Source organism: Caretta caretta, chromosome 23, assembly GCF_965140235.1.
Source record: "Caretta caretta isolate rCarCar2 chromosome 23, rCarCar1.hap1, whole genome shotgun sequence".
Lineage (NCBI taxonomy): Eukaryota > Metazoa > Chordata > Testudines > Cheloniidae > Caretta > Caretta caretta.
Genome location: NC_134228.1, coordinates 4,771,137 through 4,797,926, shown reverse-complemented (window position 1 = coordinate 4,797,926; position 26,790 = coordinate 4,771,137). Strand labels below are relative to the sequence as shown.

Sequence of the window (26,790 nt, the reverse complement as noted above, 5' to 3'; positions counted from 1 at the left end):
ATGTACACAGTGGGGTCCTGCTCCAAGGCAAGGGCTCTCAGGTGTTACCATAATACACCTAACAGCAATTAGTATGCATGGCACAATGGAGTTCTGCTCCATGACTGGGGGCACCAAAGGGCTACCGTAATACACCTAATAGCAATTAGTGTGTATAGTGCATGGTGCAATAGGATCCTGATCTCTGATTAAGGCTCCTAGATGCTGTGATTATACAAATAATTATTATTAATAATAGGGGCTGCTCTGGGTATAAATTGGGACCAACTTTATCGCCCTGAGTCCTGTCTGGAACCTGAGTGCACTGAGATGGCCAGAAATCTCGCTCTGTTTCTCTAGTCCTAACTCTCAGTCCCCACTTGCTGTAACAGACACTGCATCGTAGCCAAGTGGCTCGGCAGCAGTTCTGTGGAAAAGGACCTAGGGGTGACGGTGGACGAGAAGCTGGATATGAGTCAGCAGTGTGCCCTTGTTGCCAAGAAGGCCAATGGCATTTTGGGCTGTATAAGTAGGGGCATTGCCAGCAGATCGAGGGACGTGATCGTTCCCCTCTATTCGACATTGGTAAGGCCTCATCTGGAGTACTGTGTCCAGTTTTGGGCCCCACACTACAAGAAGGATGTGGAAAAATTGGAAAGAGTCCAGCGGAGGGCAACAGAAATGATTAGGGGTCTGGACCACATGACTTATGAGGAGAGGCTGAGGGAACTGGGATTGTTTAGTCTGCGGAAGAGAAGAATGAGGGGGGATTTGATAGCTGCTTTCAACTACCTGAAAGGGGGTTCCAAAGATGGATCTAGACAGTTCTCAGTGGTGGCAGATGACAGAACGAGGAGCAATGGTTTCAAGTTGCAGAGGGGGAGGTTTAGGTTGGATATTAGGAAAAACTTTTTCACTAGGAGGGTGGTGAAGCACTGGAATGGGTTCCCTAGGGAGGTGGTGGAATCTCCTTCCTTAGAGGTTTTTAAGGTCAGGCTTGACAAAGCCCTGGCTGGGAAGATTTAGTCGGGGATCGGTCCTGCTTTGAGCAGGGGGTTGGACAAGATACCTCCTGAGGTCCCTTCCAACCCTGATATTCTATGATTCTCTGAACGTCCCCCAAGGGCGCTGGAGCTTATCTCAGCTCTGTCTGTTTCCTGCTGTCAGCTTGGATGTGTTCCGTGGTGTTGGTGTGGCTGGCTGGGACTCTGAAGGCTGAATCGGGGGTTGGGGTTCCAGCCGCACCTTGACCTTTGCCAAAAGGGCCCGCCTCGCTGCTAGAGATATTGCTGTCTCGGGGGGGTCGGTACGGACTGGAGCTGGTCGCACAGCATTCTGCTACTGGGAAGTGCTGATTCGACTGGAACCTTTTGACAGAATGTGTCGATTGTTGTCAAAAAAAATTTTTGCAGGGAATTATCAAAACAAAACCTACCGTCTCTTTTGTTCAGTGTTTGTACAGTGCCTGGCACAACGGGCTCTTGGTCCAGGACTGGGGCTTCTAGGTACAGTTGTAATACACCTAGTAACAATAAAATAATAATTACTCCACTTTGGAAGTGCGCTATTCTGGTCAATTTGCCTGTGTAGACAATCCCTTAGTCTGTCTGGATATGTGTACGCGGGAGCTGGAGGTGTAGACGTACCCGAGCTAGCTTTGATCGAGTTAGCGCGCTAAGTATAGCCGTGAGCCCCAAGTACAATCCTTTCTGAAACCCAGGGTAGATGCTCAGGGCAGCTAGTCTCCCCTGCCAGCCACGCCACCGCAGCGACCGTGCTATTTTTAGCACACTAGCTCAATCAGAGCTGGCACGGGTATGTCTGCTTGACCTGGGAATTACACTGCTGACGTACTGCTCGCTTCCCCATCTGCACTTCCCTGTCTCACAGAGGGGCTGCGAGGGCACCTCCGTGAAAGATGGCGAGGCACTCGGGTATCACAGTAAAGATGCGGGGGCGTCGTTAGGAGCCATACTATGGAGAGGAGGAACGAGCAATTTGTGATGACGAGGATCTTGCATGTACGATACACCAGTGCAAAGTGGGTGGGAGAAACGCCACCTCCCCAGTTTGCACGGGTGCCCGTGGCGGCACAAGGTTCAGGGGGATGGAGAACTGGGCTGATACTATTCAGGAGTGTGTGGAACCTGCGTTCTGGATCAGCCTGGGAGGTGAAGGGCCAGTGACAGCATCTGGATCCTGACCCAATGTTCCTGCCAGTTTGGGGGTGTGCTGATCGGGAGTTCCTGCCTGTGGTGGAAGGAAACCAGCTCAGACCCACTCAGGCTCTGAAATGTTCCTTTTTTAAAGTGTAATTTTGTAATTTCTCATAAATGATCAAAATCCAGATGGGCCCTGCGTGTGCCTAGAGTGTAAAATGTGAAATTAACATACCAAGTTAATTTCATGCACCCCCCCCCCCCATCTCAGGTTATCTAAAGAAGGAACATGAGCTCAGGGTTAGAGAGAGAGGGACTCTGTGGTGTGTGCATGTGGGCAGGGAGGGGGGGTGCGGGGGAGGAGGGAAGAGCTGGGAGTCAGGACTCCTGGGTTCTGTCCCTGATTCTGGGAGGGGAGTGGGGACTAGTAGATTAAATCAATGGGCTTGCAAGTCAGGAGGACTGCTGCCGGGTTGTTTTGAGCACTGCACTGATTCGCTATCAAGAGGGCGATTCATGTCCCACAGCGCCTCAGTTTCCCTGCCTGTAAAACAAGCGCAGTAATCCTGGACCCATCTTTATGAAGTGCTTTGAGATCCCAGGATACACCCGAAACAGTTGGACACTTGCGGGTGCGTGTGGCATTCAAGCCGCCAGGACCAGCAGCCTGGCAGGAGGGGTCGGGTGCGACCTGGATTCTTGGTGAGCATCAGGGGCTGGGAGGGTGGCCCGAAGCCAAGAGCAGGGGGAGCTGAGAAGCGGGAGGGGGGTGAATGTCTCTTCATGGGAGCCCCTGGCCAAGCTGGGATGTGCCCGGGCGGGGGAGGGCAGTGAGTCAACTCAGACCTTTCCATCTGGGGCATCTGGTTTAAGGGGAGGAGACAAAGAAAAGGCCCTGAGCTGCTTATGGCAGTCCTTGCCCCCTTCTGCCAGCCCTGCGGGGATGGGGCAGCTTCCTCTCAGCTGCTGCCCTAGAGGGGGTGGCTGGGAGGAGGCAGGGGGAGCTGCTGCCGCAGCATTTGCATCTGTGCGGGGATGGTGGGGCCGGCCTGGAGCGATACCGCGGGGCTGCCCTGGCTCTGCGTTGGACGGCCCTGTCCCCCGCTCCAGGGCTCACGCAGCGGGTTGGATGTAGAAAATGGTGAGGTGCCCACAGGGAATTCGCACCTCGGCAAGGTGGCTGGGAGGGGCAGAAAAAGAGGGGAGACAGCTCACTACAGCCCTCTGTATCCTGAGTGCCCCCTTCCTAGCTCTGGGAGGGGAGTGGGGTCTGGTGGTTAGAGCAGGGGGGACTGGGAGTCAGTCTATCCTGGGTTCTATCCCCAGCTCTGGGAGGAGAGTGGGGTCTAGTGGTTAGAGTTGGGGGGGGGCAGGACTGCTGGATTCTGCCACTGGCTCACCGTTCAACCTCGAACCCCGGGGCACTCCCAGCAGCAGCGGATAGTGCTTGCGGCCACGCAGCCTTGTTCTGACTCTGTGGATTGTGTGCATGGGGGAGGTGGGCTGTTCAGGCTCTCGTCCCCCTCTTGATCCCTCCCATCCGGCTCATGTGCCTCTCCCCAGCAGGAGCTGTGGTGTTTGCTGGTGTCCATGCTAGTCACTGTGCATTTGATGTATTACGGTAGCGCTGAGGAGCCCGAGTCACGGACCAGGCCCCCATTTTGCCAGGTGCTGCACATTTGTATTGCTATTAGGTGTATTACAGTAGTGCCTAGGTGGTCCCATTGTGCAAGGGGCTGTATCTTTTTATTGCCATTAGATGTATTAGGGTAGTGCCTAGGCGCTCCCATTGTGCAAGGGGCTGTATCTTTTTATTGCTATTAGGTGTATTAGGGTAGCGCCTAGGCAGTCCCCTTGTGCAAGGGGCTGTATGTTTTTATTGCTATTAGATGTATTAGGGTAGCGCCTAGGCGGTCCCCTTGTGCAAGGGGCTGTATGTTTTTATTGCTATTAGGTGTATTAGGGTAGCGCCTAGGCAGAGAGGCCATACAGACACAGAACAGAAAGACGGTCCCGGCCCGAATCCGATCCCTCAGCTCAGGGTTCATTCCCTTGCTGGACCCCCCCTTGGTCTCGCCACTGGCAGCCTTTGGGTTGAGGCTGCAGCAGCTGAGCTCATGTCTCCCTGGGCATCATGGTGCCTTTTTAACCCTTTACCCTCCCTGCTGGCCAGTGGCTCTGAAAGCCCTTTGCAGACACAGAATCGGGCTGAGCTAGAGCAGGGACCCCTTGTGCGAACTGATGTCAGCGGTTCTCTTCGCCGGTGGGGAGGCCTATGCCCCAGCTCCTGAGGTGCAGTTGAGGCCATTAATTATGCACCCACCCACTCTGAGAGGAGGTGAGCGTTTTTCTCATGGGGGAGAAACTGAGGCACAGAGAGGGCAAGGGTCCTGTCCAGGGCTGGGGTTAGAAACCAGGAGCCCGCATGTGCAGCTCTGGGCTTTAACCACCAGCCCACGTTCCCGCAAAGGGTGGGGAGGCAGAAAGTCAGCTCCATGATTGTCGAAAGGCTTGGCTACAAGCGGGCAGGTTGGCCCAGTGGTTAGGACTCGAGTCTAGGCGTTGGGAGACTTGCATTCCATTCTCTGCTCTGCCACTGACTTCCTGTGTGACCTTGAGCAAGTCATTTAGGCTTTCCGTGCCTCAGTTTCCCCATCTTTAAAATGGGGATAACAGCCCTGCCATGCCCTGCAGGGCTGTTATGAGGATAAATCCGTTAAAGATTATGAGGTGCTCAGATACTGTAGTGATGGGCACCATAGAAGTTTCTAGGATATATGGGTAATTTACCAGACACTACAGCTATACTGGTATGACTCCCTGGCACGCCCAGTGCCAGGGCGTGTGTATACATCTATACAGGATCTGAGTCTCAGTTATACCAAGTAAGTGGCAGCTGATCAGGTTTTTGTTTTTTAAATTAAGCCTTAATGACACCCTTAATGAGTCAGATTCCGTTCGTTTTTTCTGTCCCTGGTACCCTTCCTCTTCTGTCCGTTTGCTCAGGCTGCTTGTCAGCTCTCTGGGAGCAAGGCCTGTAACTTCCCCCACACCCAGGTTATTCCCGGGGGGTGTCTGGCCTTAGCCCCTCTGTATCCCTTATTGTTGTTATGGTGGAGGCCCCAGTGAAAACTGGGAGCCCCTCAGGCCAGATGCAGAGTGAAAAACAGCCCCTGCCCCGAAGGGCTCACTGTTTACATTGCCAAAAGGTGGGAGGGGAAACTGAGGCAGGGAGCAGGGCTGTGATACTCAACGCCACATAGGGCTAGAACCCAGGTCTCCGGAGTCCCAGCGGAGTGCTCTACCCACTGGGCCATGTTACCTCTCCCCTAGGTATTAAATTGCCCTTTTTCGCTGGGCCCCCCTTTCTGATCCCATACAGAGAGAGCAGCAGGTGGCTGTTGCTACCCAGACCCCTGACCTTTCCTGGGGCTGCCATGGCAACATCACCCTGTAATGCCCCCCTTGCCCCCAGGTTACTCCTGGGTGGGGGCCCGAGGAGGAGGGCAGTGGTGACAAGCACCCACGTTGGGAGTTCCCGTCCGCGGCCCCAGGCCGAGGGATCCCTGGTGTCTGTTGGAAGACTATGACAGCCAAACATAATCCATCCCGCAAATTCTTAGCGCGGGTAGGGGACGGATTCAGAAGGTCGAGAAAACAACTCGGGGGTCATCCATTTTGGATCTGGTCTTGACCAACCGGGATGAATTCGTTGGGAAGGCAAAGGTGGTCGGGAACTTGGGAGGAAGTGCTCAGGATCTGATCGAATTCAAGCTCCTACGGCAGGGGTGGCCAACCTGAGCCTGAGAAGGAGCCAGAATTTACCCATGTACATTGCCAAAGAGCCACAGTAATATGTCAGTAGCCCCCATCAGCTTCCCCCTCCCTCCCCGCACCTCCTGATCAGCTGTTTCGTGGCGTCCAGGAGGCTCTGGGGGGGAGGAGCGAGGGCACGGCAGGCTCAGGGGAGGGGGCGGAAAGGGGTGGAGTGTGGGCAGGGCCTGTGGCAGAGCCGGGGGTTGAGCAGTGAGCACCCCCTGGCACACTGGAAATTTGGCGACAGTAGCTCCAGCCCCGGAGTCGGGGCCTGTACGAGGAGCTGCATCTTATCGTCTGAAGAGCCGCATGGGGGCCGGAGCCACAGGTTGGCCACCCCTGGCCTACAGGAAGGAGGACACGAGAACTGCAAAACAAGGACCCTGGACTTGAGAAAGGTGGATTGCAACTGACTCCGAGAAAAAGCAGGCGAGGTCCCATGGACAGACCAGTTGGGAAGAAAAGGAGTCGAAGGGGGCTGGGAGCTCCTCAAAGGTGTAATGCCAGGTGCTCAACATCAAGCTATTCTGACGCAGAGGAAAGATTTAAAAAAAGCCCCAGGAGGCCAATGTGGCTGCACAAGGCACGTTTTAGCGATCTAAAAACCCAATGGGATACGTTCAGGGAATGGAAGGAGGGGCCCGGCACCGAGGAAGCATACTGGGAATAGTGCGAGCGTGTCGGGGCAAAATCAGGAAAGCCCAGGCAAGGAATGAGTTATGGCTGGCAAGGAAGGTTAGAGATGACAGGATGGGGTTCTTCAAATAAGTCAGATGAAAAAGAAAGATCACGGACAGTGTGGGCTCGCTGGAGAAGGTGAGCTGGGAACGGAAGATGGTAGGAACGCAGAGCTGCTCAATGCCTACCTCGCCTCAGTCTGTAACATGTGACCGGACGACTAGCAAAATTACCGCAGACAATGAAGGGGACGGGAGGCAGGTCGGGATAAGTAAAGAACAGATCTTCTGACCAATCTGAATGAAGTCAAATCAGCAGGGCCGGATGCTCTTCACCCAGGCTACTGCAGGAATTAGCTGAAGAAATCTCGGAGCCACTGGCGATAATACTTACAAACACCTGGGTGACAGGTCCCGGAAGACTGGAGAAGGGCCAGCGTGGAGCCCATCTTTTCAAAGGGGGAGCCGGGGAGCTGTAGACCAGTCAGCCTGGCTTTGATACCTGGAAGCTACTGGAGCCAGGTATAAACCATTCCACTGGCGAATGCCGGGAGGCTGAAGGGGTGATCACTAGCAGCCAGCATGGGTTTGCCAAGAACAAATCCTGCCAAACCAGCGTGATTCCCTTCTTTGACAGCGTAACTGGTCTGGTGGATGGGGGAATGCAGTGGACATCCTACACCTGGACTTCAGCAAGGCTTTTGACACAGTCCCACGTGACATTCTGATAACTAAGCTGGAGAGATGCGGCTCGGCAGAACTACCATTAAGTGGATACGTAACTGGTTAAACAGCTGCAAACAAAGAGTAACTATTAATGGAACGATGTCGGATTGGAGAGAGGTCTCGAGTGGGGCTCCCCAGGGATCTGTTCTGGGTTCGGTGTTGTTTAACATCTTTATTAATGGCCTGGATGTAGGAAGAGAGAGGAGACTGATCATATTTGCAGGTGACACAAAGCTGGCGGGGGGGTGGGGTTGCCAACGCTTTGGAGGACAGAGCGAAGATTCAGAGGGATCTTGATAAATTGGAGAACTGGGCTTGAAATTTAACACAGACAAATGGAAGGTGCTTCAGTTAGGGAAGAAAAACCAGATGCACAAATGCGGAATGGGGGGTAACCGGCTTGGCAGCAGCACGGCTGAGAAGGAGCTGGGTGTGGTGGATCCCAGCCCCAACGTGAGTCAGCAATGCGATGCTGTGGCCAAAAAAGCAAAAGCAATTTTGGGTTGCATTAATACCTCCTGCAAGTCCTGGGAGGTGACAGTACCGCTCTGCTCGGCGCCGGCTGGGCCTCACCTGGAGACCTGTGTCCGTTGTATAGGAAAGACGTAGAGAAACTGGAAAGGGTCCAGAGGCGAGCGACAAAGATGATCAGAGGGTGGAACACAAGCCGTATGAGCAAAGGCTGAAGGAGCTGGGTTTGGTTAGCTGGGAAAAGAGGAGAGGAAAGGGGGACACGGTAGTGGTCTTCAGATACTTGGAAAGCTGCCGTAAGAAAACTGGAGAAAAGTCATTCTCCCCTGCCACAGAGGGCAGGACAAGGGGCAGTGGGTTCAAACGACAGCCCAGCAGATGTAGATTAAATCTCAGGAAAAACTCCCTCGCTGTACGAGCAGTAGGACAATGGAACGGAGGCCTCGGGGGGTCGTGGAAACTCCTTCACTGGCGGTTTTCGAAAGGAGGCTGGAGCCGTCTGTCTTGGGTGGTTTAGACCCAGCAAATCCTGCACCTTGGCAGGGGGTTAGACTAGATGTCCCTTGTGGTCCCTTCTGACCCTGTGGTTGTGAGATTCTATCCTGTTGAGCGCAATTAAAAAAGCGGAGTGGGCAGCATGCATGGGGCAACGCCACCAGCAGGGGGCATGCTGCCGGGCACTCCCATGGGAGCAAAGAACTGGAGAACATAACACCCCCCCCACATACACACATACACATACTGTTCCCCCCTACTGCAGTAGAGGAAGAACTAGGGAAGAGCTGAGTGATGGTCTAGGATCGCGCACTGGAGTGAGAATTTGGACACCTGGGTTCTCATCCCAGCTCGGCCGCTGATCTTGTCCCTTTCCCCCTCTGTGCCCTTTGTGTATTTAGACTTTGTGTATGTGAGCCCTTCGGGGCAGGGTCTGTGTCTGGGCGGCGCCCGGCCAGACGGGGGCCCCGATCTCGGTCACTGCGTGTCTGGGTGGCGCCCGGCGCGACGGGGGCCCCAATCTCGGTCACTGCGTGTCTGGGCGGCGCCCGGCCTGACGGGGCTCTGATTTCAGGTGTTACTGTAATATTAGTAATCTAAGATTATTAACCTCTCTGGCAGCTGTTCCCTGCACGATGCAGACAAATAAGTGAATGTGCTGGTCTGTACCAGCATTGAGGGGTCCCCAGAGTCAAAGATGGGGGTGTTGCTCTGAGAAGGCGAGAGGTCCAGCGAGCCTGGTGGTTTCTCCCATTTATCCTAAGGAGAGATTGTGCCTGTCTCCATCGCTTATCCTTGATATCCCTGCAATCTTAGCTTATCCCCTACGCCCTCCCAGCAAGTGATCCACCGTTATCTAGGCCATGTGCCCGTGGGCAGCTCCTGCTCTGGGGACCCAGCCGCTGCTTGAGCGAAGACCATGTCTGCATAGCAGACATCTGTCAGCATGATGACCTGGGATCTGTGACCCACAGTAATGCCGGTGTCCCTAGCGTAGATGCAGCTGTCCTGGCAAAGTAGGAGCACTCTGCAGTGCTAATGTAGCTATAGCTGGGTTACATGTCTCTGGTGTGTGTTACTAAGTGAGAGACAGTCCCTGCCCCATAAACTTCACAATCTAACCAGACAAGGGGTGGCTTATTCTCCCGATACAGGCCTGGGAAACTGAGGCACAGAAAGGGACTTCCCCAGGGTCACTCTGCAGAGCTGGGACTAGAACCCTGGTCCCCCATGTCCCAGGTCTATGCTCTATCCGCTAGGCCATCCTGTCTCCCACAGAGATAACCCTAGTCTCTCCTCTTCTTCATCATCCCCTAGCCCTTGGCAACAGCAGATGGGTCTTCAGCAACAGGAGCTTCCTCTGTCTGTACGTTGGCTCCCTGGTGGGGGGAAGAAAACTGACCCTCTCTCGCCTCTTGTTCTTGTAGGAGGCCTGGCCCTTCTCCAGAGGCAGCTGCTCAGAGACTGCCTGAAGTCAGCCGATCTGGAGCACAGCGCCCCGAGTAAAGATGGCAGCCCCGTTCGGCAATGAGGTGAAGTGCGTTAGCGTAGAGTGGGACTTCTTGCAAGGACTGTTGGTTAAGAATCAGCCAGTGCCCTGGTAAGATGCTGAAGAGGATGGATTCTTTGCACATATATAGCTCCTTCCACCTGCGTGTCTGGAAACACTGTACAGGCATGGTTAATAAAGCCAGACAACCCTTCCCCTCCCCCCCCCCCCCGGAGATGTTGGTGTCCTTGAGGGAAACTGAGGCCCAATGAGACGTAACTGGCCCAATGTCACTCAGCAAGTTAGTGCAGAGCCTGGGACAAGAACCCAGAAGTCCTGGCTCCCAGTCCACCCCGCTCCCATTAGATTCCACTCCCCTCCCAGAGCTGGGACTAGAACCCAGGAGTTCTGGCTCTCAGTCCTGCCTACTCTAACCACTAGATCCCACTCCCTTCCCAGAGCTGGGGCTAGAACCCAGGAGTCCCTGCTTTCACCATGAAACACCACTTCCCCCGAACTGGGAATAGAACCCAGGAGTCCTGGCTCCCAGCCCCCACCCCCTGGAGTAACCACTAGATCCCACTCTCCTCCCAGATCTGGAAATAGAACCCAGGAGTCCTGGCCCTCAGTCCCGCCTACTCTAACCACTAGACCCCACTCTCCTTCCAGAGCTGGAAATAGACCCCAGGGGTCCTGACCTCAAACCCTTCTTGCTCAACTCACTAAACGCTTTCCCCCCGAGTTGGCAATGGAACCCTGGAGTCCTGCCTTCTAGCCCCCTGCTGTACCCCTCCTGCCGAACCCTTTGCTCTTCCAGCCACTCCCGATGGTGAGGATTTCCCCAGGCCCGCTTGCTGACAGTCTCTCATCCTGGGGTAACAGGGACCAACCTCCAAACGTCTGGCACCGAACCGAACTGTTGCTCTGCCGGTTTTAAGGGTCTTCTCCCCCACCCCCCAAATCTCTGAAGGGGGAAACCCTGGGGCTGAAACATCCCACACAAATGCCGACCCCTCCATTTGGCCACCGGCAGGGCTCCCAGCTGAAGGCTGAACTGGCCAGCAGCCAAGTGCGTAGAGAGTTTTCCAGGGTGTCCGTGGGGAGCCATCACTGAGGGTTGTGTCCTCATGGGGAGAGGACCCAGAGCTTTCCGTGGTTATTAGCCGTTCCGTGAGTCTAGACTTGACGTTAGACAAACAAGTCCCGGCAGCTCCCGGGGCGACTCACGGCCATAATTGCCTCATGGGACACACTGGAAATGTGCCAGCAAGTTCCCCACCCGCTCCTGGGATCCCTCGTCTGATGCCACCAGCTCCACAGCGGGAGCCCCTTCCATTTAGGGATCCCCCCCCCCCCCCCCCCGCCAGGCCTGCCAGCTACAGCAGTAGTTGTGTCTAGAGCAGAGGGAACATTTTTCAACAGACTTTTCCTGGAGAAACGTAGCTCTCTGTGCTCCGAAACGATCCATTAATTCGGGGCGCACTCGGCAAATAGCTTCAGCGGAGGAAAAAAGGCGATTTTATTGCAAAAAAAATCTTTTGTTTTGACCAAAAAGTTTTAATTGTTTTGAAATTAATTTAACACCTCCCCCTCCCCCCAATTTTTTTGTTTTGGATTAACCTGAAATGTTTTGATTGATTTGGAATGAATTTTTAAATAAGTTTTTGATTCAACACAAATTTTAAAAAAAAAAAAATTTGTTTCAGTGGAATCAAACCAGATTTTTAAAAATTTTATTCAATTTTTCGGTTCGGTGCCTGAACTGCAAAACCCATAATTTGCTCAGCTCTGCAGTGGGCTGTGTGGTGGCAGAGATACCCCTATGGTGACGGTCAGCTAGCTTGTGCTCACGCTACGGGGCTTAAAACAGCAGTGTAGACATTCCCACTCGGCTTGAGTCCAGATTCTGAGACCCACCCCGTTTTCTGGGTTTCAGAGCCCAGGCTCTGGCTCATGCAGGAACATCTACACTGCTGTTTGAAGCCCTGAAGCTTGAACCTGAGTCAGTTGTGGGCTTGGAGGCTCAGTGCCATGGGGTTGGTTTTTTTGCAGTATAGATGCACCCTTGGTGCTTCAGAGAATACGTTCCCTCTTTGGCTGTGGATGGAAGGGGGGCCTAATGAGGAGGGCTCCAGATGACCAAAGTTCAATTCGCTGCCCCTTGGGAGGGTTGCTTAGGCTGCTCCAGCCTCAGTTTCCCCATCTGTAAAAGGGGGATGTCTTTAAAGGGAGGTTGGGAAATCCATGAATCTGGAGGAGTTCAGTGCTGGAGGTACCAGATGCACTATTTTAAAAATTGGGATTTAAAGAAAAAAAAGCGAGGGATATTTTTTTTTATTTGTTAGGCCGGGGGTCTGGAGTCCATAGAGCAGACGCAGTCTGGGAAGCAGCAGGACCAGCCCACTCTCAGACCCCCTTGCCATGATGTCCTGTCCAGAGCCAGATGTAAAGGTGGATTTCTGCTCCAGTGCCTGGGTGCTAGCAAATGAGAACGAGGGGACTGAGCCTTCGGGGTGCTGGGTCTCTGTTCTCCCCTCCAGTGTCAGACCCTCTGAGCATCCCATGGGCCAATAAATTCCTCATGTATCCCTTCTGCATTCCTCAGAGGCCCTGCCGATTTAGCTCCTCTACCCCTCCGCACACATCCTGGAAGGCACAGCCCCTTTCCCATGTTCTGGCTACTGAGCACCAAGCAGTCTGGGCCCTTCCGAAAAATCGGGGGGAAAAAATTCATTGTGTCTGCACCCACAATGGAAAATGTTCCGAAGCAGCATTGCATTGTGGGGGCAGGCTGGGTGGCTGCACGTGAGGTGGGCCGGGGCTTGGGAGGCGGGGGCCCTGTCTGGTGGCTGCGGGGGGACCAGTGTTGCCTGGTTGAGTTGGGAAGATGGTGGGTGGGGAGCAGCCCCCCACCCACAAACCCTCGTGCTCTCTAACCCCGCTGTGTGTGCTCCCCCTCCCCGCAGTCTGCAGGCCCTGCGGAAGGAGAAGTCCCGCAATGCCGCCCGCTCCCGGCGCGGCAAGGAGAACTTCGAGTTCTACGAGCTGGCCAAGATGCTGCCCCTGCCCGGCGCCATCACCAGCCAGCTGGACAAAGCCTCCATCGTCCGCCTCACCATCAGTTACCTCAAGATGCGCGACTTCGCCAGCCACGGTGAGCCCCCGTGGGGGCTGCGGGCCGAAGGGAGCCCCCCGCCCGGCCCTGCCGGCAAAGGTAAGAGCCAAAAGCCGGGGGGGAAGCAGAAGGAATCAGGGCTCCCCTCATTGCATCCACCTGCAAGAACCCCCCCTTAGTGGTCAATGCTGGAAAAAAAAAAAAAACCCATGGGTCATGAAGCAAAGAGGGATTATACTCCATTTACTGTCTCGTCTATCTAGGGAGGTATTTACACTGACCCCACCCATCACCATGGTATCTGACGCCCACACAACCCCCCGTGGGGCAAGGCAGGGCTGTTGACCTAGCATGACCAACCCTAAAGGTGTGAAAATCACAGCTCGGACCTCAAAACATCATGAGATTAGCCAGCTCCGAGCCCATGAGATTATTAATATTATCTTTCAAAATAATAATGGGGGGTTTCTTGTCTGTCTTTTGTTTAACACCCCCTGCCCATCCCCTGGTGCACTGGTGACCATTACTGGTGCCAGGGCTCACTCTTTTATTAAGCTGATTCTCAGGCCCTGCTGCAGAAGTTCTCCCCCGCACATCTGCCCCTCAATCAGTTGGGCCTCTCCCCGCCCCATCGGCTCTGCCCCATATTTGTAATCAGGGAAGTGAGGTGATTAAGGATCTGGGCCTACGTCGACTCATCCGAGGCCGTACAAGAAGGAGGAATTGAATCCAGGGCTTGGCTAGCGCCCCAGCTGTGGCCATTCTTCCCCTCGGCTTTCTGCCCCAGAGAGCTTATAAACTAAATAGACAAGACCGGCCACGGCCAGGAGGGGAAACCAGAGGCCCAGGTTTGCCCATAGTCAGACAGCAAGTCCACTGTCGAGCCAGCAATAGAATCCAGATCTCAGTCTGGTGCCCTAGTCGCTGGCTCTGAAATATTACCCTTGAAGAGTCCCTTCATTAGCTGCTAGCAGTAGTAGACTCTTATCCTGCGTGTGGACCAGCCACAGCAAATTTGGCCAGCTCCTGGGGGTTCCTGATGTGTGCCCAGTGAGGGCATTGTGACTCCTCCATCCCCCCCCTACTCTCCCAGCTCTCCCTGCCCTTGTCCTTTCGAAGGGGCATCGGCTGCTCCATTCCGACACATGTGTGCACTCCCTCACACCCAGAGCGCACAGAAAATAGCATTGATTAGCCACGCAATAAATCACCATTTAAATAATGCAGCTTCCAAGTGTGTAATTAAGCAAATTAACTGCCTTGGAAGAATACAGGCTTCCAGCGATTTCTGATTACTGTCATTACCCGCGGGGTAGTTATCAGGCAAATAACATGTGTTCCCTGAAATAGGGATAAACATCTGCCTATTGTTCCAGGGGAGCTGGGGAGACCAGCCCCGTGCTGTCCGTCCCCCCCGCACCACCACCCCCGGGACATTCACGCGTAGACGGATTCCGACACACAGCCGGCTTAGTTTGCGTCTCCTTTGGCGCGCGGAGCCAAAATCTGTTGGCAGAGGAATTATGATAATGACGAGCTTGGCAAGAGGATGCCTGAGAACTCGATCTGCTTTTGATATCATTGCAGCTGGATCTTAGGCAGGGGGGGAAAGGAGGTGCCGTGATGGGGAGCGGGGCCTAGGGGTTGTGAGTGGGGAGATCAGGATTCCTGGCTTCTGTTTCTGGGAGTTTAGGGGCTAGAGCCAGGGGATGGGGAGGACTAGGATGCCTGGGTTCTTTTGCTGTATTTGGGAGGGAAGTATGATGGAGGAGTGTAGCAGGGTGGTCACCCGCTCCTGCCCTGAAGGGCTTGAAATCAGCCCTGGGGTGGGGCTGTGGCTGGGAGCAAGCAGTTCCTGGGCTGATTGGGGGAAGCAGGCTCAGCGGGGGCCACGCCCCAATCAGGGCCCAGCTGGCCCTTATCAGAGAGCCGTGGGCCAGGAACACAGAGTCTCCTCTAGCCGTGGAGGGAGATGGGCCTGGCTGCTGGGGAGCGTACCAGGGTACCTGAGGTGGCGCTGGGCTGGGGGAAGGCCAAGGGAGCTGGGGAGCTCTGGCCTGGAAACCCCCCAGGCTGCAGGCCTAGTGGAAAGCCAAAAAGGGTCTTAGGGTTGCAGGGGGCAGCCCACGGGTAGGCAGAGGCAGCAGGTCCAAACCCCCCTTGCCGGTGATGATTGGCTTATACGCTGCAGTCCGCCCCAGTGTGCGGGGGCTCAGTGGTGACTGGCAGTAGCCAAAGACTGAGGCGAGGTGGGGATGGTGGGTGGGGGTTCCCCGGGGAGGGGAGACCCAGAGACTTGGGGGGTACTTGCCAGGGGGCAGCACCCTGGGTAAAAGGGGCACCGGTGTCTGGGAGGGACGCAGGGGCCAGCGGCAAGCAGGACACCGGCCTGTAGAGGGCGCTCCGGAGGCTGGAAAAGCTAATTCCCTGAGAGATCAGCAGGAGGCGCCGCAGGGGTGAGTCCCGCCCCGTGACAAGGGGTTAGAGTGTGGGGAGGAGGAGTCAGGACTCCTGGGTTCTGTTTCTGGGAGGGCAGTATGGTTTAGGGGTTAGAGCCAGGGGGTAGGGAGGAGTATGAGTCAGGATCGCTGGGAGAGGGGGTGTGAGCAAGGGTTTAGAGAAGGGTGGGGGCCTGGGAACCAGGACTCCTGGGTTCTAGTCTCAATTCTGACACTGCATGACCTTGGACAAGGTTACACTAGCTCTAAAGTGAGGATCCTAACCTGTCTCTTGGCTTCCACCTGCAAAGCACGCCAGGTGCCAAGCGATAACTGCAAAGCTTTTCCTGCAGGCTATTATTTAGGGGGTAAGCCTATATTTGAGCCCTTTCTTGCCTCAAAAGTGCCCTGCGTGTTATGACTGGACCCCCACCTTTGCAGTAGGAAATACCCTCGCATATTCAAATATCCTGGTGAACGTTACTTTGAAAACAACAAACAAAATAATCCCAATTTCCTGACACCGTGTGAGCTGGGGAGCAGATCGGAGCGCTGTCGTTATTCCTGATAGATAATCCTGAGGCACGGGGTCACACAATGAGTCGGGGTTAGAACCCAGGAGTCCTGACTCTGAGCAGCGCTTGTTCCATTAGAATACAGGTGACCTAGGGGTCGAGTCATGCTGATACACCGTTCTGGTACCCAAACTTCCTTTTGTTGGACTGGCACACTGGTGTGGCTCTGTACAGTTATAATCCTTATACAGCACCTTTCATCCGTGGATTTCAAAGCCTTCTTTGAAGGCAGTGTTTTGGCTCTAATGTTTGGGGAAACTGAGGCACACAGGATGCGACCACAGCCAGCTGGGAATCTTTCAGCTAAAACACATTTTTGTTGGAAAATACTGGTTGGTCAAAAGGGAACATTTCCTCAGGAAATTTTAGACAGACTTTTCTACTTGAAAAATGTTTGGGGCCGGGGGGGGGGATTTCCAAATCGTCCGTGTTTTGTTTTGACATATTTTCGGAATGATTTTCTGATTTTTCTGCTTTTCTAGTTCATAACTACTTTTTGTTTAGACAGTTCAGCAAAATCAGAATAATTTTTATTTTTTTAATGCCTGAAATCAAAAGGAAACATTTCAATTGACCCCAACTCAAATATTTTTTTTTATTTTATTTTTCGGTTCGTGAAAATTTTTGAGGTTTCGACTTTTCTTCCTGATGTGGGACGGGAAAACCTTTTGATATCTCACCACCAGCTCTAGGAGAGATTTTAGCCTGGCAGAGATGGGAATAGGACCCCATCCTGACTCTCAGGCCAGCAACCCGCCCACTAGGCAACACTGCCTTAAAATGCTCCTTTACTGCTCTCAGTCCATCTCTGAGCCTGAGCAGAGAGGGCAGGCAGTTGCTGCTGCTTCCCACATTCCACCGGCTGGGGTAGGGGAGTTATTCCTGATCCCTTTTGGGGTTGCCGTAACAGCATCACCTGGGTTCTTGACACTTATATCCTCAAAGGTTAGGAGGAAAACTCAGCTGCCCTTAGTGGGACTAGGGGAGACGGCTGATAGAAATCATGGTTCTAGGTCATCAAAGGTGTTTAGCTACTGAAGGGAGTCAGGCAAGTAAATACCATGCAGGATCTGGGCCCTTGTCACCCCTCCCGGATGTAGCGATATCTCTGTGTTTGAGTGAGATCCACAAGGGTTATAACATAACTCCGCATCTCTCCTGCTTCCCACACCTGCCTGGGCTCAATTTCCTTCCTCCTACAGGCACCGAATCATCTCACAGGACCCTGGATTTGGCAATTGCTCTGGTCCTAAAGTAATGCATCCCCCTCCCCATTCTCAAATAAAGCTGTTGACCCGAACCATTTCTAGTGCTAATTAGCATCTTTGACCCGGGGCCAATTTCCTAATCAATTGCATTAGTGAAATTAGCAGCATTTATGCTGACAGCAAAAGTCTTCCAGGCTTAACCAGGGAAAATATTAAGGTCACATTGATTAATAATCAGCAGTTTATTAAACATCTGCAGAGAGCCCAATTGCTCAAATTGCTCTTAATTTGACAGCAAAGGCAGTCTGATTTCCCTGAGTCATCCAGCCACCCAAAGCTGAGCTGAATTCTGGAAAGAAAAATCCAGCAAGATGCTGCCAGTTTTGGGGATGGATCTCTGAGGTTTGAAAAGGGGCCTGCTGGCTCCAAGACCAACTTCTGTTGTTTTGGTGGGTGCTGGGAGTCAGGGCTCTGGGGCTCTGCTCTGACATCTGGGAGGGGAGTAGGGTCTAGTGGGTTTAGAGCAGTGGGGGCCTTGGTGTTGGGATTGCAGGGTTCTGGTCTCAGATCTGGGAGAGGGTGGAGAGGTGTCCTTTGCTTTAACCACTAGATGAGGAGTCAGATTTCACGGGCCAAGATTTTCAGACCTGGCTAGAGATTTTGAGAAGATGCTTTTAAAAGTGTGTGTGTGGGGGGGGGGGGCTGATTTTCAGAAAATGCTAATCACTCGCCCTCTGAAAATCAGCTCCTTCTAGGTACACAGCTTGAGACCCCTTAAAAGCAAGGCCCCCAAAATGATTAGTCACTTTGGAAAGCATTGGCCTGTGGGTAAAACATGACTGGCTCTTGTCTGTGCATGCACCGATGCCCTCTGCTGCATGGGATCAGAACTGCTCACCTGTGTGTCATAGACCCCCTATACTCCTAACAGCTAATGGTAATTCTCCTTTAGTTGAAGTGGCAGGGTCTGGGCTTCTGAAGCAGTGAGGTCTGAGTGCTAGTCCAGCCTTGACATTCTGAGTGGTCACGGTGTACTTAGCATGATGACTTGCATGTACTTGTAAAACACCAATGGTCTGCTGAAATGCAGCGATGCGGAGAGGTCTGTGTTGTACTGTTTAGCAGAAGAGTGTGAATAATTTATTTATTGAAAGTGGCTGAGGGAGGTGGTAGGAAAACAGCCCCCATCACCTCACCACAGCATCTGAGCACCTCTCATTCTTCAACCTCACAGCGCCTCTGGGAGGCAGGGCAGAGCTATTATCCCAATGTACAGATGGGGAAACTGAGGCACGGAGCGGCAAAGTGACTTATCCAAGGTCACACGAGCAATCTGTGGTGGAGCAGGAGATTGAATGCATTTTATTTGTGCTGAGTTAGGAACATGTGAACTACCGGGCTGGATCAGAGCTGCAGCCCATCTAGCCTGGTTTCTCGTCTCGGACAGTGATCTGTGCCAGATGCTTCAGAGGAAGGGGTATGAACCCCAGAATTGCAGATTTTGGATAAAGCTGCCCCCACGTTTCTAGATCCAAGGCCGGAAGGGACTGCTGTGATCATCTGGTCTGACCCCTGCATAACCCAGGCCAGAGAACTTCCACACAATAATTCCTAAAGCTGATCCTTTAGAAACACATCCCACCTTGAATTAAAAATTGCTAGTGATGGAGAATCCTGGGTAAATGTTTCCAGTGATTAATTACTCTTACTGTTAAAAATTTACTCCTTCCCAAAGATCGTGGTGGATTCTCCATCCCTGGCGGTTTTAAAATCAAGATGGGATATGTTTATAGAAGAACGTGTTTAGTTCAACCAAGAATTAATTTCTGGGACGGATGACAGTAGCTAGAGCAATGAGGCACTGGGAGTCAGGACTGCTGAGTCCTATGCAATCTCTGGGGGAGATTAGAGTTGGGTGGCATGGTTCTATCCCTGGCTCTGGGAGGGGAGTGTAGTCTAATGGTTAGAGCAGACTGGGACTGGGAACCAGGTTCCAGAAGGGCAGGGAGAGATCAAATCTAAGCATCCCCCTGTTTGTGGTCTGACTTGGAGCCCACCATCAGCTGTGCTAAATTTCCTCCAGCCTTGTAGCGGAACGAATGAGCGTTGGGCTGCGAAGGGTTAATGCAGGCATATGGAATTTGTCGAGGAGTGATGGCGAGTCGGGGGGAGGCCACAGTGACCGAATTCTTCACTTTATGATGTTATGGTGCATGAGAAGGAAGCCGGGGGGACAGTGGAGTGGCGTATGGGCTACACATCTGTGAATCTTCTTTTCAATCAGAGCAATGGGATAATTGGCCAGGCAGGGTTTGCACGGTGGGATTCCTGTGCAGCCAAGGAGCAGAGAGCTGGGTGCGGATTCACCAGTGCGTCCCCTGGCGGGTGGGGAGCAGCTGGATTGGCTTTCAGGCTGGGATTCTCCCAAAGCAGCCCTTCTTCTAGACGGAGGTCTCGCTGCTCCCTGCTGGAAGGCATTTGCCGCTGGGGTAGAGCGTGGAAGGCAAGGAGCTGTTTTTAACAGCTGGGCACGTGGCAATTTAGGACAAGGAGGACTGTCTGGGAGAGAAACAGGGAGGCAGAACTGCCCTTTGGGCATGATCCTGGGGCTCTTGCAAATGGACTCTGGGCCTTGGTTTTATACCTGATCCCAAAGACAGCATCTTTGGCTACCCAGACCCATGCTGCAGCATTGGAGTCAGTGCTGGCTGCCAGGGGAGAGCGCTCCCTCCTGAGCCCCCATCTGGCAGTACAGTGTCCCCTAGGGCTGCACTGGGACATTGGGGTCAGCTCTGACTGCAACGGGGGAGCACCCCCTGCTGCGCCCACTCCCTCCAGCACAGTGCCCCCTAGGGCTGCAACGGAGAATTGAGTCTGCTGCGAGGGGAGAGCGCCCCCTGCTGAGCCCTCACCCCTCTGCTGATAGCACAGCGCCCCTAGCTCCATACTGGGGATCTGGGGTCAGCGCTGGCTTGGAAAAGAAAGTGGATTCTATTGGATCACTTGCCCTGCTCCCTGTGTTTTAACTTGGATGTCTCCCCACTAAGAACTTGCCAACTTCATAGCGTGACGGGTGTATGCGAGATAAGATGGTTGGCGGAGGGTGGGCACTGGCGTGAGTTGGCTACAGCAGCTCACAAGAGCTGGTGTCACGCTACAGAAAGTCGATCCGCACCCCATGGTGGGGGGAAAGATAGCTGGATCTTCAACCCGGGGAAGGGGGGTTGCGTGCAGGAGACCTACAAAGGGCTCACGGGCTTGGTGACTGGAAGGGCCTGTGCATTCAGTGACCTCAACGCTTTGAGCAGAGCTGGGCAAATAACGACAGAAGAGAGTTTGGAATCAAAGCCCCGAGTTTGGCTTGCCATGAATCTTGGGGGTTCAGCCAGAACCCCCTCCCCCCCGCCCCACACACACACTCCCAGAGCTTAGAGCAGAGAAGTGGTCACAGCTGGTGAGCCTGGACAGCAATCTAAACTTGCCCCCAAGAGTTTCATTTGGGTGGACCAGTCCTTGAGGAAGGGAAGGGAGCGTGAAGACAGTCGGACGATGCCTTGGCAAAGCAGGAGAGGATGCTAAGGCATGAAGGTTCAATTCATCTCTCCAGAGCCTGATTCAAAGGCCCCTTTCAGCACTCTGGCTGTGTTACTGGGACCTTAAAGCGACCATAAATGACACTCACCCCACAGTGTAAACGATAATCAGCCCTGTAGAGGCTAAGGCAGAAGGGACCATTCTGATCACGTAGTCTGACCTGCGTAACCCAGTGATCCCTGCATCCAGCCCAGACCTTCTGCTCTCGCTGGAAAGACGCGGAGTGATGGACCAGCCACACCAACCCTGGGGCATTTGTTCCAATGATTACTCCCCTGCCCCATTAAAAATGTTCACCCCTGTTTCCAGTCTGCATTTGGCCAGCTTCAACCCCCATTCATGAGTTCTTCTTCTGCCTTTGTCTGCTCAATTAAGAGCCCTCCGTTGTCAGAAATCTCCGGGCGTAGGTGCTTGTGACCCGCAGTCAAGTTGCCTTCTCTTGAATAAACTAACCAGGCCAAGTTTCCTGAGGCAGATTTTGTGGTCCTCTTGCCTATGGAGCCGGGAGGCGTGATCCTCGTGCTCTGAATGCACGGCTGGCTGAGTGGATCGAAGCATTCAATGGATAAAAATATCTCGTATTGTTCAGCAGACACCAGCTCTTCTTCAGCCAACAGCTGCACCCTGAATAGGGGGCTGGCTGGCTCAGGAGATTGGCGGCGACATGGGGAGGGGCCCAGCTAGTTTGCCACAGGGTCAGTCTGTTTTGGTGGCCTGAGTGAAGTGAATTTGAGGGGGTTCTCAGCAGGACAGTGAAGTCTGCCACCGTGGTTGGCATCAGCTGGCCCCCTTGTCCGGTAGAGTCAGCAGTGAAATTGTTAAGGACCAGGGCGTGGGCAGTCACACCTAGTGGATGGAGCCGGAGTCAGGCCTCATGGTGCCGGCAGGAGTCAGAGCCAGGGTTGCAGCTGGGAGTCAGGAACCAGGGGTCAGAGGCCTGGGTCAGAGCCAAAGTCAGGGATCAGAGCCGTGGGTCAGAACCGGGTTACCTGGAGTGAGCCATGATGGGCAAGGCTCAGTGAGGCGTGGGCGAATGCTTTGAGCAGCCTGCTGGTGCTGCTGATCTCAAGAGCGGGTCGGCTAGTCTCCTCAGCCAGTTGGGCTGCTGGGCCAGCCAGGCGGCTGAAATGGGCCCAGCCACGCTCATGAGACGACCAGGTAAGCAGGCCAGCTGCGGGTCCTTAGTCTGGACAGAAACCCGGGATTAAAAGGGTCACAGAGCCGGGCCTGCATTCTCGCCCCTGCGGCCCAGCGTGCCATCTCCAAATCCCAATGAAATCAAAAGATGCTGGAACGCTGCCGCCCATATGCTGGATCCGCTCTATGAATACGTCAATTTTAAGGCTATTGAAGGGATCATTAGATTGTCTCGTCTGACCTCCGGCATAACACAAGCCACAGAGTTTCACCCAGTGAACTTTGCAGTGAGCCCAGTAGCTTGGGTCGGACTAAAGCATATTCCAGAAAGGCAGCTGGTCTGGATCTGGAGCCATCAAGAGACAGAGAACCCCCCCACTTCCCTTGGGTGCTAGTTCCTATGGATAACCATCCTCACTGTTAAAATTAGGGGTCTTTTTTCTAGTTTGAATTTGCCTGGCTTTAGCTTCCATTGGTTCTTGCTCTGCCTTTCTCTGCTAGATTGTAGATCCCATGAGTACCTGGGATTCGTTCCCTGTGAAGCTACCGAGACACTATAATCAAGTTGCCTTTGGATCCTCTTGTTGTTTTGAGCTCTGTCCCTCCCTGGCATTTTTCCACAGCCTTTTAAAAACGTGGACACCAGAACTGGATTCCAGCATTGGTCTTACCCATGCCACAGACAGAGGGACTGTTGGATCTGGCGGCTTTTTACAAGCCCCGAACTCTGCTTTGAAGGAGAAGCGACCTGCTTCATCGGCAGCCCAAGACAGGGTCCAATCTGTGATACCCCAGGTGGGGAGTTCAGGCTTGTGAGACCTGGGGTTTATTTCCAGCTCTGCCACTGAGATGCTGACCTTTGGCAAGTCACTTCACTGCCCCAGGCTTCAGTTTCCCTGTCTATAAAATGGGGATAATGTTGCTGGCCTCCTTTGTAAAGTGCTTTGAGATCTGCTAGTGAAAAGAGCACTATAAGAGCTTGGGGTTATCCTCTGTGTTTAGGGGGCTCAGGTACTGTACTGATCCGTAGGACAGACCCTGCATAGAAGGGCTTTCAGTGGAAACAGACAGACAGGAGCAGGGGTAGGGAATGGGATTCAGCGTACAAGGAAAGTGATCAGGGTTTGCATTTGCCATATCTTCATACCAACATGTACACACACCTCCCCAGCAATCCCTTGGTTAATTTGAAGGTAGAAGTGGCATTATTATTATGTATTTGTATTATGGTTGCATTTAGGAGCCCCGCTCATGAACCCCACTGTGTCAGGTGCTATACATTTTTGTTGCTATTAGGTATATTATGGTAGCACCTAGGAGCCCAGTCATGGACCAAGCCCCCATTATGCTAGATGCTGTGCATTTTTATTGCTATTAGGTGTATTATGGCAGCACTTAGGAACCCCAGTTATGGCCCAGGACCCATTCTGCTGGAAGGCACTGGATATTTTTTATTGCTATTAGATGTATTACGGTAGCACCTAGACATTGCAGTCATCATGGCCCAGGGCCCCATTGTGCTAGGTGCTGTACATTTTATTTCTATTAGGTGTATTATAGTAGCACCTATGTGCTGCATCATGGAGCAGGACCCCCCCGTGCTGGGCTTTGGACAGACACATAATTTGTAACGAAAAGCCTAGTCCCAAGCCACCCTGAGGCTCTTGAAGCAGAAGCTGTGATTTTTAGGGAATCACCAACTCCTGCAGCTGGGGGCTGAAAAACAAAAAAACAACCCCCCCCCCCACCAAATACCATGGTTCAAATCAGGCGAGTTGCGGAGTTGATGACCTGTCCTGGTGTATGATTAATTTTCTATGTACGAGGTTTGGTCCGTCTGTCTGTTTCACTGGACCACCAGCCCGTTCAGAGACCATCAGAACTCACGGTGTGATGGTAAAGCTGCAGGCTCTGAGTATCTGGGGCTGGCGTCCCGTGCCCAAGATTCAGAAATTTCCACTTCCCACTTCAAAGTGGGGTCAAAGGCGGGGAGAGGTGTGTTGGTGGCTTGGTGCCCCCGGAGGGGTCCAGAGAGCTTGTTGGAACACGGGCAGCGAGAACTGAGCCCTGCCTCTTTCATGCCGAGTAGAATATCCTGCTCAATTATTCAGCAGTGCTGGCTTGAAAAGGAAGGAGTCTTTTTGTGAAGGTGGCGGGGGGAGGGAGGAAGTGAGGTGCCTTTTAAAGAGAAGTCTCAGCTCAGGAGAGAGCGTGTTGGGCATGCACATATGCTTGGGCTTTTCTAGTTTCCTAGAGATTGGGGCTGGGGTGAAACCAACAAAGCAAACCAACTTTAAAGCCCAAACCCCAAATTCTATGTCAGGGGAGGGCAAGCTCAAAAAGGGAAGCTGAGAGCCTCCCCTTAGGGAAAATCTGTCTCAGTCTTGGTATCTTTTTATTTTCAAAAGCTATGCTCTTCTAGCTCCACCACCAGATATGGGCTGGATGCAGGACCACCTGTGGAGGAGGGAGGCTCTCTGGCATGGGTTATGTAGGTCAGACTTTGGGTTTGTCTAGATGAAGAGTTGGTGCCCGGCAAGCTGGGGCGTGACTCTACAGCTAACTAGTCTGCTGCACGCTCCGTCTGGGTGGACCCCGCTACGGCACACTAAAATTTCTGTAGTGTGCAATGCCGTACTCCTGTGTCAAAGCAGAATAGATCAAAGCACACCAGACGACTTTTTGGGCGCAGCGGAGTCACATCCAAGTTTGGCACGCGCTAACTCCTCGTCTTGACAAGCCCTAAGGGCTGGTTGCATTCTTTTAGTGAAAACCCCAGATTTGGGGCACCGAAACGTTTTGTCAATGCGTGTTGGTTTCGCTGAATGTGGCGTGTTGAAAAGTATTCCGAAACAGGGCAAATGTTTTGGGTTTTCGGTTCAAAATGACTTTTTGTTTGGAAATTTCCTTCCAATTTTCTTTTTTTTAAACTGAGTGTTTTGTTTCGGGTTGAAGAGAATGTTTCTTTCAGTCAGAAATGATTTTTTTTGGAATGGCCAAGGAACTGAAAAATTCACGATGAGCCCAGCACTGTCTGGCTGGGTGACCAGCCTGGGGCCTTCTTCTAAGCATCCCTTCTGGCGAGGGGAATCTCCTTGTGATCTGTGTTATGGTAGTACCCAGAGGGCACTGCTCCCTGCCCCTGGCTATGTGGACGGAGTAAGGTTTAGTATCATTTTGGTAGTGACCGAAACATAGCTCTTTGCCTTCCCTTGGTTGAGTTGCTCCACTGATTTGGTTTTACAGCCCAGTCTTTCCTGCCTGTGACCTCTGCTTCCCCTCCTCACTGCAGTAGCATTTAGAGGGGGAAACCGAGGCATGGAACGGTGGTGCTGTGATTTCACTGTTTTGTGTTTTGCCCAAGGTCACACTAAGTTAGCAGAAGAGTTGGGGATAGAACCCATGATGTCTTGAGTCCCAGCCACCCCTGTGCTAACCACTAGACACTGCTCCTCTCCCAGAGCTGGGATAGAACCCAGGAGTCCTGACCCCAGTTTGCACTGCTTATATTATTAGGCATCACTCCCTTCCAAGATCCAGGAGCCTGACTCTGAGCCCCCCATCTCCAACCACTAGACACCACTCCCTTCTTAGAACTGGGAATAGAACCCAGGAGTCCTAGCTGGCAAATCCCCTGCTCTAACCACCCCTCCGCTCCCAGAGCTGGTTAGAGAACCCAGAAGTCCGAACACCCCTTCGCCTGCTCTAACTGGGGTCTGAGACTGGGGCAGTGACTGGTCAGACGAGGACAGGACCAGCCCCAGCTCAGACCTGGCAGCGGCTCCCTTCTGGCTCTCTTCCCCTGCCACAGCACAGAACTTCACCAAGGAATTAATTCTAATCTCAGCGATTAAACCCCTCGTTAGCCAGAGGGCCAGACATTCAGATCCTTGCACAGCCAAGGGCAGAGATCGCTGTTGGAACTCGGCCTCGTTAGCTTGATCTCCCCACCCCACCCTGTCCCCTCGTTGGTCCAGTTTCTCTGGGCGCTGTAAATCCAGCTGACAGAATTAACCCTAGGGCTGCTGGCTGTGATGCACAAGGCGGGTTCGGAGCTGGGGTGACACTAGCCCTTTCCTTGGCCACTGTAGAGCAGGGACCAAAGCCAGACTGGGCCATGGAGACTGAGCGCCTTCCCTTGGCAGGGGGAGGTGTCGGGGGAAGGTGGCCCTGCCTTAACTTCCCATGGGGCAGCCCAGAGTGCAGGGGGCTGCTGTGGGGGGCGGGGACGGTGTCCAGCCCACACTGCCAGAGGAACGGTCACGGATTTACAGGCTCTGTGCTATACCCCACCTTCAAACAGCCACTGGGGGGAAACCCTAAGGACCCACACAAGGGCAGGCCACGTGCTCTCGGTGACTCTGAGCCTTCGGGCTCCAATGCGCCCTTTTCTCACAGGGACCCGACTCCATCTTAGTTCAGCCTCCTATGGTGACTTCACCATCCCAGGACCCCCCTCAGAATTCCCAGCTAGGGGGAGCTGCCTGCTTTCCAGCCCCATGACATAAAAGGGGCCAGAGCCCAGGGCTGAATCCGGGCCCAGGATCGGAGGATGTACGTTCCAAGCCCTTACCTTCCAGCGGGGTAGGGCGGGGAGCCAGCAGTGCTGTCGGGTGAGTCCCCACGGCAGGGAAGGGGAAGCTGGGTATATTTATCCCCTCAAAGACCTGAATCCAGCGGGCAGACTGGATTGCAAGTGCAGGGGGGCATGCTCCCCAAACCTCCCCACTCTCCCCCTCTCCCCGCAATGGCTTGTGCTGAAGGCTGCTCCCCTCTGACGCCCAGGGCCTGATTCTCCTGCTTCACCAGCGCCAAGCGGTCGTGCAAGGCGACTGCACCGATCCGCTCCTCCCTTTGTGTTTCGGCAGTGTGAGGTCCTGACCCCAGGCCTCATGCATTTCACGCTAACTT

General features: G+C 53.5%; 1 protein-coding gene across 4 annotated transcripts in view; it reads left to right on the top strand.

Moving 5' to 3' along the window:
- Nucleotides 1-26,790, top strand: part of NPAS1 (neuronal PAS domain protein 1) — a 98,183-nt gene that overhangs the window by 11,769 nt on the left and 59,624 nt on the right. For 3 of the 4 annotated variants that reach the window (XM_048833167.2, XM_048833163.2, XM_075122384.1), the window contains 2 exons: nucleotides 9,751-9,923; nucleotides 12,779-13,026. In XM_048833167.2, the coding sequence (XP_048689124.2) occupies nucleotides 9,832-9,923; nucleotides 12,779-13,026 (340 nt within the window). In that variant the 5' untranslated portion in view covers nucleotides 9,751-9,831. Of the gene's footprint in view, nucleotides 1-9,750; nucleotides 9,924-12,778; nucleotides 13,027-26,790 lie in introns of those variants that run through there. The other variant, XM_048833166.2, reaches the window with a different exon arrangement.